Consider the following 11,628-nt stretch of genomic DNA (forward strand, 5'->3'; position numbering starts at 1 on the left):
ATTGAGCAATCGGGGGAGAAGGGCCTTGGTCAGGGAGGTGAACAAGAACCCGATGGTCACTCTGACAGAGCTCTAGAGTTCCTCTGTGGAGATGGGAGAACCTTCCATAAGGACAGCCAACTCTGCAGCACTCCACCAATCAGGCCTTTATGGTAGAGTGGCCAGACAGAAGCCAATCCTCAGTTAAAGGCACCTGACAGCCTGCTTGGAGTTGGCCAAAAGGCACCTAAAGACTCTCAGACCATGAGAAACAAGATTCTCTGGTCTGATGAAACCAAGATTGAACTATTTGGCCTGAATGTCAAGCGTCACGTCTGGAGGAAACCTGGCACCATCTCTTCGGTGAAGCATGGTGGTGGCAGCATCATGTATGTTTTTCAGCAGCAGGGACTGGGAGACTAGTCAGGATCGAGGCAAAGATGACCGGAACAAAGTACAAGAGAGATCCTTGATGAAAATCGTCTCCAGAGAGCTCAGACTGGGACGAAGGTTCACCTTCAAAACAGGACAACGGACACAGTCAAGACAATGCAGGAGTGGCTTCGCGACAAGTCTCTGAATGTCCTTGAGTGGCCCAGCCAGAGCCCGGACTTGAACCTGATTGAACATCTCTAGAGACACCTGAAAATAGCTGTGCAGCAACGCTCCCCATCCAACCTGACAGCGCTTGAGAGGATCTGCAGAGAAGACAGGGAAAAACTCCCCAAATACAGGTGTGCCAAGCTTGTAGCCTCATACCCAAGAAGACATGAAGCTTGTAGCCTCATACCCAAGAAGACATGAAGCTCTAACCGCTGCCAAAGGTGCTTCAACAAAGTACTGAGTAAAGGGTCTGAATGTGATATTTCAGTTTTTTACTTCAAAAACCTGTTTTTGATTTGTCATTATGGGGTATTGTGTGTAGATTGATGAGGGGGAAAAAACTATTTAATCAATTTTAGAATAAGGCTGCAGCCAACAAAATGTGGAAAAAGTCAAAGGGTCTGAATATTTTCCGAAGGCACTGTAGATCTTCTTGAGTTATATAGTGTTGTTTTAGAGGTAGCCTACAGTGTTGTTTTGAATGATGTACAGTGAGCGCATTTTAGAGCAGATGGTGTTAACAAACTGTAGCCTACACGTGTTTAGTTTCAATCAAATCACATGTTTTACCTAGTGGCGCGTTCTGTTATGTAGAACACTGTCATTATGTGATCTTGCAGACATTGATTCAGCTTTGATCTAACTTTATTAAACGAGCACCGTTCGCCAGCGTAGCCTGTTCTCTACGAGTAGAGCAGAGACCGTGGGCAAAGTAGAGAATCCTGTACATGTGCAGAAGCTTCGGGACCTTTAGCTGCCGGGAAGAAGGGTCCATAAAAATGGATTCCACAGCCACTCTGCATTATATATATATAGGGCTAACTCTAGTCTATCCAATAACTTGCAAAGTGGGTATGTGCATGGTAAAAGAGTTAGCTTCAGTCTCACATTGTGGAAACCTAAGTGAAATTGAGGAAACATAAAATGGCTACTGTCCCTAATCTAACCCGTAAAAAACATAATGTGGTTACCACAGCCATATCAAATGAGGAAGACAAAATAAATCACTCTCCAGACTTGACTTCTACACAACCTTTTAGAACATCTAGTCTTTCATCTACAGTAAGAGCTCCTGTGCTAATCTCTTGCTCTTTCTATTTACACACCAGCTACCATGTAAGCGGCAGGTAGCCTAGTGGTTAGAGCGTTGGGCCAGTAACCGAAAGGTTGTTAGATCAAATCCCCGAGCTGACAAGGTAAAATCTGACGTTCTGCCCCTGAACAAGGCAGTTAACCCACTGTTCTTAGGCCGTCATTTTAAATAAGAAATTGTTCTTAATTGGCTTGCCTAGTTAAATAAAGGTTCAATAAAAAAATATAAATAAAAAGCCTAGATAATAATCAATACACAACCTCCATTGGTCTAGAAGCCATTGTTCAGCAGACAACGGAGAAAAAGGGAAAGGGCTGAGGACTCAACAGAGCTGCAGTGTAACCAAATACTGCAGGTAGATAACAGCTTTTGATGAGTCTGATTACTGATAATATGTCTATGTGGATGTTTCTATGTCAGCAGCGAGGGAGACACAGGGAGCCACCGTTTCGTACCACTTATTATTTCCCAGCTTGAAAAAAGCTTTTGTCTCTTGTGCTCCTTTGGAGCTCTTGGGAGGCTAGGGTATGTAACCTATCAGGTAGCACCTGAAGAACTGACCTTGTGGATTTAGATTTTATATTACGTATTATTTTTTGAATCCATTTTTCCTGAATGAAAGGTTGAAATGCCTTTGTTTTACAGGTATTATTTTCTATTATATTCCTACATAGCTTGGTTCACTTTCGGTGTCCTATGCCAAGAAGACCAAAACAAAACAGATGGGCCCTTAGTCACTAGCTAGTTAGATATGATCGAACTACTCCTTGCAATCCCTGAGTGCACAAATGTCCTAATTTATGCATGACCACTTTCCCAATGCAATTATGTCATCCTTATCTACGGACACAGGTGTGCCCCGGGAAAAGTAATCTGAAACTAGATCTCCAAATCCAATCAAAATTCACAGGAAGTGACCACCATCCCCAAGGTGAGGACTAGAACAATGTGTACACGAAGAGAGCGTTATATGGCTGGACTCTAGTTATTTTGGGAGAAGACAGAAAGACACAACATCACTCAGTGATATCGTGACGACGAAAAAAGGCAATATAATAAAACACGGTAATACAAAAATGAATTTCCATATCAAATATGGCAATAACCTACAATAAATGCTGCTAGTATATGTGCTCGTTTGAACTTTGACCTGGGAAGACAATAACCGAGGTAGCGTAGGTGTGAGTCCTCACAACTCATAATAGCCTAGTTAAGAGGCCCCAACAAAGGACGACACTGCAGCACACTACTGGTCTTAGCTGATTCTCCATAAACCATTCCATCTCACAACCAATGTTCCGGTGAATAGACCTTCAGAGTTTACGCTATTACTAACATCAATACACTACTACAGCAGCACCGCTAACAAAGCACAGCCTCCGCTGAGAACGCCACTCCCTACTCACCCATAGCTTGCTGTCGTAGTAGAAGGCATCCAGCAGCTTCACTATGTTGTGATGGTCGCAGGAGGCCAGGATATCGATCTCTACCATATAGTCCTCCAGCTCCTCCTCCGTCTTGGTATCGATCACTTTAGCTGCAGCCAGAATGCCTGTTAGCTTGTTCTGGGCCTAAGAGACACACAGGCAGAAGTGAGAGGGTTATTAATGGTGGCTTCTGACAATGGAATAGACTTGAGTTCTGTTGACATCCGCAGAAGACGCACCAAGGTTAAGTGAGTGTGTTATTTTTGGAGGCTTTATGACAATGGAAATTATAGAACAGAATGGGTCCCGTTGTCGCTCTCATAATAGGAGTCAAGAGAGAGTTGTTATCAGATTTCACATGACGTTCGCAAAAAGCTCAAAGCAGCCAACTGACACTTRTTTCAAATGTATTTTGTCACATCTTTGATGAAAACCATCACAGCACACTTCAATTCCATTTGAAGTGGAACTGTCTAGCGTTTGTTTTGGTTGTGTCTCATAGCAGGATGTGTTGGATGCGGTCCGCGGTGATATGGGATATGGCACTTCCTCTTAACCTAGGTGTGTTCCGCAGGTCACGTCTGCCATTGAAATGATCTTAATACATTATCCTGTATTATCACATTCACAGGATGGATCCAGATTCGGCACACACAAACAGACTCTTCTCTTTCACTATGAATCGATGGGGAGTTTGGAGGCCGGTTCAAATAGGGTGACTCATCATGAGATTGCGGCATATTATAGTTGGCATCGTAGAGATGGCTCTCAGCCCAGGACGTTAGAATATTACTGGGAAATGTACTTCCCATAGATGTGCTTCGATTGGCCTGTTGTAGCTCTAGTAATGCCAGGAAGGTCCATTATTTACTATTCTTAGTAAATGTATAGTAAATGTTGTTGTGCTTTGTTCATGGAGCAGCCAACGGTTTGGTTGTAGTAGTAGTCAACTTCACATGGCATCTGTTACTAAACTGACTAAGGCATATGGATTCTCTACAACAAGTAATAGTTKGATTTGGAAACCATAACTGACCACACACAGTCCTATTAATAGATCAGAAATAAATTGAAAACAGAGCACAATAATGGTAGGGGTCCAGATAGCTATTATTATACCATTACACCATGCCCAAAAATAGGCTGGTGGTTACAGAAAAACAAACACGCTAATTGGAATAGCGTCGACAAAGCACCCTGCTACTGGTTTTGGCCCTCCACTRACGGGTGATCACATTCAATGTCACTCATGTAAACAATGCTTTTTGCTCTGCCCCTGCATTGAGGTCGGTGAAAACAATGCCACAATGTATTGGGACTCATCTAACATGGTTTAGGGCTGCTGTGAAGGGCCTAACAATCAGAGTTTGGGAAGAAATAGCTGTGTGTGTGCGCGTGCATGCGTGTATGTGTGTGCATGCGTGTATGTGTGTGTGGACTGGAGGCAGTGTAGTTGGCAATGTTGACCAAAATAAAAACAATGGCAGTCATTAATCCAATGTTGGGCTTAGTCCTAATCATAGAGTAAGAAGGAACATTTCCAGTCATAGCCTAAGGGAAGAATTCCAAGGAACACGATGTAGGATATATTACTCCAATTGGTTACAGCAGAGTGGACTGAGATGAACACACACACGACGTGATTGATGATTCTTGAAACATGGTTTCAAACCTGTAAAATGTAACGTGTTTTACAATGTCATCACCATTGCTACAATGAATCAGAAGAGATCTACAACGACCCAAAAGGACCTTATCCTACCTTATAGACTTTTCCAAAGGCTCCATCCCCCAGTTCTCCAATGATCTCCCATATCTCCTCTGGGTTCTCATCTCTGTGGACATGCTCGTAGTGTTTCTTCTTCTTCTCAGCACCCAATTTAAAGATTTTACGGAAATTGAAAAAGGATGCCATTTTCAAGCCAGCCTTCTTCCCGGTAGACAGTTGACAAAGGAATGAATATCCAGCAATTCGAAGATCATCAGTGCATTCTACTGCATAGGACTTGAATTGTTGCGTTTACTTAGGTCCCTCGGTGTGTTCTTCTGAGTCAAGCAGACTCCGAGGTGGCATATTCAATAAGTTGCAGTGTTATAACGATTCAGAATGATTTCAAATACTGTTAGACTGAAATCATTGATGGTCAAAGCGTTATTATGGCAACGATATCAGTTATCCCATAACAAAATGAAGTTCCACCGACATCATGGGCTATTGTTGATTCTTACACCAACAATATTCACTTTGATGTCTCCTGGCATTGTATTTCCGTCCAAAGAATAGACTTTCACAGTGCAAAGTAAGCACGGGAAGTTGCTGCTGTTCCTTAACTCAGAAAAACCAACACTGGCCTGACAACGCAAACGGCAGGGCTCTTTCCTCAACCAAAGAGCAGACAGAGAAGGTACAGAATCGACCCTTCAAAATAATTATATTCCATTAACTGTTATATTCGATCCCCCAAAGTCACTTGAATGTATATATAGCGAATAAAAACACCGTTGGTATGATAAGACAATCTTCTTTCCCTTGGCGAAGCACGGGGTCCAGTAATCTAGAGGATTTGGTGTCAAATGCGCGTTCATGAGCCCGCAGCTGTAGTTCTTTCACTTCTTCACGCATGATCGATGTTGGAGGAGAGAGCGTCTAGAGGGCGTTGCTTCCACCCTCAGCACTGGAGGCTAGCAATATGTGTTAGACATGATTCATAAATTAAAGAAAACTTTAAAATCATATTTGAAGGAGTACGACATTTTGTAGAGGCCTATTCAATGCATTTCTAGTCCAGGACTATTGTTCAGCCCTGCAACATTTTGTAAATCCTAAGTAAAATTTAATGAGAAAGAAAAGCCATATAGCCTCATTAAAAAGGATTGCACATTTACCCTAATATTGAAAATGTTAAATTCTGATAATTGCATCAATATGAGAGATAATACAGTCTATGATACAGTGATGCGTTTCTTTCTTCTCTTATTCTATTGCTTAAAACGACATGTCCCAGATACCCATGCGAGACGTGCACTCGCACGTACAGCCGCAAACTTTTCAACATGGTTATCTTTACCACATTTACATCTATTAATAATCGTCCTTCACGAGTAAAAGATGTTTACATAAATACAAGCTTTATTTAATCTGTTCTATTTTTTTTTTTTTTTTTTTTACATCTATATATTTACGTGTGGGAAATTTACGTGACCGGAAACTCAGACTTCTGCGGAAGCTGTGCAAATATTTGCTCAAATATCAAACCATTTCCCGGGAAAACGAAGCAAAACAAACTAACCAAGCGAGGGAGAGATGAGTAAGCTTTCGTAAGTAGGTTAGCTTGCTACTTTTGATTGTCTTTGATCGCGTGCAGTGAGTCGCCTATGATGGTATGCAGCCTGAAGCGAAGGATCCAGAGGAGGATAGTGTCTGGGAGGAACCACCTTCAATGCTGTGGGGACTGGACCCCATGTTCAACGCTTTCACCAGGCTCTATGTCAAAGACATCCTACAGATGAGAGAGTCCTGTCAAGTGTCAGGTATTGTTACCGTCAGTTTTGACAACATGAATGCCACTGTCATGTTTATTCAACTTTACTAGCTAACACATTTKATTTCCCCTAACCCAGGGATATACTTCTACAACTCTCACCCGATATTCAAAGTTGATGTGCTCGGGACTGTGGTYTACAAGCGAGAGCGAGAAGACTTCTTCTGTTACGGAGGTAATGATGAAGCTCAATTGATTCATTTGAAATATTCCTACTTTGTCTCTTCATATCAAACTATTATTCACATGCAAATATTGAGTCCGTGTAAATCCAATATGGTTGCTGTTATAATTGCTTTACAGTTGATGATGGTACTGGTGTTATAAACAGCCTTTGCTGGAAAGATGAACAGTGGAGGGATCAAGGTGACCCTGCWACATGTAAGTGCAGATATTCTCATTATAACTGTYTGWCAGCCCTGTTCAGATTCACMGTTGGCTGTATKATRTTCAGCYGGYGCAAGGTCTTTCGGTAGCAGCGCWCGTGGAGACTTCAACCCAGCCAACGAGCTGAAGAAACTACGGCAAGCCCAACACAGCAGCTCCCACCTGGAGATAGGAGAACTGCTCAGGGTGCGAGGGCCCGTCAAGACCTCCAGGCAACAGCGAGAGATAATGGCCTCTACATACTGTGAGTGGAGAGGTGACACATGTGAATATGGTCACACAGACGCGGGCATGCACGGTCGTGCGCATATGGACACATACACACACACTTCTGCATTTCGCAACTATACACAGTTTATTAAACCTGACTTATTGTTGTCATACAATCTCTATTGGCCCCCCAATTTGTTGGTTGTAGATAAAGTGTCAGACCCGGTGATGGCGGTCCAGATATCCTGGATGATGGAGGTTCCTCAGCTCTACAGACAGTGCTATGATAACCCATTCCATCTGGACAGCAGTGCACAGAACCCTAACATTCAAGGGTAGGTCTGATAATCTCTTTAGCTGTATTCAATTGCTGGTCAGTGAGGAGCAGCATCATTTCGGCTATTATGTATGATATTTCTTCAAACTTTGATTTAGTGAGGTTTTTGTGAATATCTTTATGGCTTATTTGGTATTCCTGCAGTGGTTCTGCTTCCTACCTGCTTGGCAGKGCCACTCGTATCCTGAAGGACTTCCTSAAAGAGAAAGAAGTCACCAGGMTCAGACCCTATGATGTCCAGGACCTTCTACAGCCTCTGGTCTCCAGACAACCTCAGAAGACAGCAGCAGAACAAGTACACATATATGCATATAGCCTAGATCATTTGTGAAACATCTATGTAGGCCTTATAAAGGGTTTATGAAGGCACCATTAAGCTTTTAAGTTGTTCATTTTAAAGTGMGACCGTATTAAAAAAWATATATATATGATTTGATGCTAGGAGCCTGAGGCTGGTCCATCATCGGGTCCACCAACATCTTTCAAACAGCTCAGGGAGCTACTCCAGAAGAGCCTTCAGATCCTGCAGGATGAAGGTCTGGTGTTCCACAAGGTCAAATCTCAGGATGAAGTCTACCATGTAAGCAGCAGCAGCACATCAAGACGGATGTCACAGAGGATCTAGGTGCTATGTGAAGCTCATCAAASACATTGACGCTGAGGCTCATGGGATGTGGGACACAAGCAAAGTGCTCAGCATACAAGAATGAACGATTTTGAGACTGATCTTTCYTTGTATTACTGTGGTGACTGAGGGTTATATTGGAACGACACAAGTAAGTATTGATTCTACCGTATTTCGCCCCTTTAGGTAACGGAACGGGACAAGGATCTTCTCATGGCAGTCAGAGACATTCTTCGGGAAGATTGCAGACGAGAGAAATGTAAGGGCATTTCCCCTCTTCTTACTCCTTCAGAGTACTTTACAATATACTGCTCCTCCAGTGCTATACCAGTGTATTATAATATGTATTGATGGTCTTTCTCTCGCGTTGCCAGATGCGGAAAAGGGTTGCCACATCCTGCACGTCCTGTCCAGTGTGAGACAGAGGTACAGTCGCAACGTGAGCAAGGCAGCCTTGGAGCTGGTCCTCAAAGCTCTGGAGTGTAACAGTGACATCATCAGCACCAGCGACAGTCATTACACTATCCTCTGACGCTGACTTAGACATTCTGGAACATTCCACAAACCGTCTGAAATGGAGGGAAACGGGGAGGTTCAATAAGAAACGCATGTTTTTGTTTCCCGTTGGAAAAATATATATAACGTGTGCCCTAATAAATATGACCCTTAATAAATTGGATTATTACTTAACATGGCCATCTTCAAGATGTCAGTTGCTGTCAATCATGCTAGAGCTATGTACATTTGTATGAATGTATATTTAAAGAGTACAGGACAAGCTGTTTAGTGCAACATATATTTTTAAAATGTGCTAAAGTTGTCTAAATTATGTGAATAATACCTGGATATAGAATTCAACTTGGAGCATATGCTCATTTTGCACACGGGGGCAGTATTTCGTTGTTTAATATGCACCGCGATGCAGCCCATCGCTGATTGGTCCACTTTGAAACATCTGTATCCATACGTCCAAGCTATTGATGAGAGCAGCCTATAGCGTCTTATGACTCAGTTGCCACCGCTGTCAAAGAAACTGCGAGGCATAAGAAGCAATATATGGACTAGTTTACGCTATCTAGGCCTATGGAACAAATAGGTTGTTATAGCTGTTTGTAGCCTTTTATAATGGTTATTTAACCATAAATGCTTTTGATAATGGAGATAATTCAATTGTTATGCTGAATCCAATCACATTCATAAAACGTATCCTTCCATGGTCCAAGTGCAGTGTGACGTTCACATTTTGCTTGTCATTAGCTACATTGTAGCCACTGTTGGGAACACTTTAAAAGGAAACGTTACAGCTTGTGAAGATTYTTACAATGATTACGCATCTTTTCCAACATCATATCTAAATGTTTACAAACATATAGACAATGCCAAGATACACAGAACTACATGCAAGTATTCCATAAACTATGAGTTGGAATGGGACTTCAACCTTCTAGCACAGTTTACCTCAAGTGCTTCATCCCACTGGGAGGACGCACGACAAGCAAGCCCATCCACTAGACCCCCCCCCCAAAAAAAAAAGATTTGTCTCTGCGCCTTGTCTTGTTCTTTGGAGGCATTTTGGGCGGTGAATCGGTGTGCTTTTTCGTCTTTTACCTCCAACCCTATATCGCCTAACAAAGGTATGTCACCTCGCCGAAAGGTTATTGTGGGTCCAACAAAAGGAAGCTCGCTCTCCCCTTTCCTTTATTGAGGGTGACCTTTCTTCTCAGGGCACGCGAACCCGCTGACCAGGCCTGCCTTTGTTTGTCCAAACGTGAAGATCTCGCCTTGGATTTTCGAGGGAATGTTTTAAGCCCAGATTTAAAAGATATATTTCAAATTTGGATAGGGGGACTTATGATATATTCTGCATTTGGGTATTTACGCATTATTCAAAGGCAAGAACATTTGATTCCTTGCGGCGGAACATTAGAGCTAGAATTCGGACCACCCAATCAATGAAAATATCCTTATTGATTTGATTATTCTCCAACGTTTTCCTTTCGAACTGCAGGGCTATAGCCTTACTATAGGAAACTGGAATATTTGCATTTATTGTGTTGTGTACGGCTGTAGCCATTTCCAAACGTCAGATTGCAGTTTCGGACAGTGTTGGATATGTAAAAGTCGTGGACGTGGAGAAGCGGCGCAATCCGTCCAAACATTACGTGAGTAGGATATACCCCCTCACCTTTATCTACCTACCTGGGTCCATTCAAAATCCGAATCTACAAATGACTACCTTCATATTATTCGTATTTTTACGAATAGAATACACGGTGAAAGGTTTCACCACTTATAGCCTATACCAGTCATCGCGCTCAATCACAGTTTTGATTAAACTAGCCAATGATTCACGAGTTATTATTCAGTCTGCCAATCAATATCTCATTTTATCAAATTGTGTAGGAATGATATATTCTGTGTATGGCACTGGCCTCTTAGAACATATTATGCTCATTCTTGTCAATCATTTGAATGTGTTATAGCCTAACCAATGAAATGTAAAGGGTTATAAAGTGACAATACAGACACTATAGTAATGACAGGTTCAACTGTGGACATATCTTTGTGATGTTTATTCAACTGGAACTAATATAGACTCGTTTGTATATCATGGGAGTTTCTAGAATCACATCTGTAGAGACTAGGTCATGAGAAGATAACAACCGTTGTCATAAATGGTGTATGACATACTACTTATGAGGTAAGTTGTCCAGTGTGGCTCAGTTGTGAGCATGGTGCTTGCACCGCCAGGGTTGTGGGTTTGATTCCCGGGCCACCCGTTCGTAAATGTACCCACATATGACTGTAGTCGCTTTGGATAAAAGCATCTGCCAAATGGCATATATATATTATAAAGCACAAGACCTGACATAGTTTCTTGCCGATTCAAGCTAAAACAAATTTATTAGACGGATTCACTGTTAGTACCGTCACTTCCTGTCTAGAATCATGCAGGCGTTAGCCAAAGTGAATGATTGGATAGACTACCCTTAAATGTTTATCATAAACTCATCTATTAGTTTAGTGTCATCCTCGGTGTTGTAACAATTGAAACACAGAGCTACTGTAGTCTACCTATGGGTCCCTCAAGGCAGCTTACTGTACTCTTGGGAAAGTGATATTTTTGAACTTTGCCTACAGCAGGCATACGAATCAATATCTCATTACACTCCAGACTCGTGGGACCGCTATACATCGCTAACAAACAAGTTATTATAATCTCATTAAATATGATCATACTAGATGTTGTCAACTCAAACACTCCATGTTGCTGTTGAAATAATCATGCACTCAGGCTTATATTATTTTTCAGAATTTGCCTGTAGTGTGCTTATACATCAATATCCTTTTAAGATTTACACACATGCAGGGTTTTGGGATGTCGTAGCTTACAGACCATATATTATACCTAACCTGCAAGGAAC

The 11,628-nt window shown here is 42.0% G+C and overlaps 2 protein-coding genes across 3 annotated transcripts in view; one reads left to right on the top strand and one right to left on the bottom strand.

The window, feature by feature from the left end:
* LOC111979261 (STE20-like serine/threonine-protein kinase) overlaps positions 1-5,683 on the bottom strand; it is a 37,103-nt gene extending 31,420 nt beyond the window's left edge. The window contains exons 1-2 of the mRNA XM_070448961.1: positions 4,865-5,683; positions 3,082-3,246 (exon numbers count right to left, since the gene is read on the bottom strand). Coding sequence (XP_070305062.1) covers positions 3,082-3,246; positions 4,865-5,017 — 318 coding nt within the window. The 5' untranslated portion in view covers positions 5,018-5,683. The remainder of the gene's footprint in view (positions 1-3,081; positions 3,247-4,864) is intronic.
* A 604-nt stretch (positions 5,684-6,287) lies between these two features.
* LOC112081323 (CST complex subunit STN1) lies at positions 6,288-8,893 on the top strand. Of its 2 annotated transcripts, XM_070448913.1 has the most exons (9): positions 6,290-6,633; positions 6,724-6,819; positions 6,948-7,025; positions 7,099-7,275; positions 7,450-7,576; positions 7,723-7,873; positions 8,021-8,158; positions 8,390-8,462; positions 8,578-8,893. In XM_070448913.1, exons 1-9 carry the CDS (start codon positions 6,486-6,488, stop codon positions 8,733-8,735), a joined length of 1,146 nt encoding a protein of 381 aa, XP_070305014.1. In that variant the 5' UTR covers positions 6,290-6,485; the 3' UTR covers positions 8,736-8,893. The 2 variants fall into 2 exon arrangements, with proteins under 2 accessions (XP_070305036.1, XP_070305014.1); XM_070448935.1 differs by lacking the exon at positions 8,578-8,893 and having other exon boundaries at positions 6,288-6,633; positions 8,021-8,203.
* Positions 8,894-11,628: the final 2,735 nt, after the last annotated feature.

Source organism: Salvelinus sp. IW2-2015, linkage group LG1 (genome assembly GCF_002910315.2).
Source record: "Salvelinus sp. IW2-2015 linkage group LG1, ASM291031v2, whole genome shotgun sequence".
Taxonomy (NCBI): Eukaryota; Metazoa; Chordata; class Actinopteri; order Salmoniformes; family Salmonidae; genus Salvelinus; species Salvelinus sp. IW2-2015.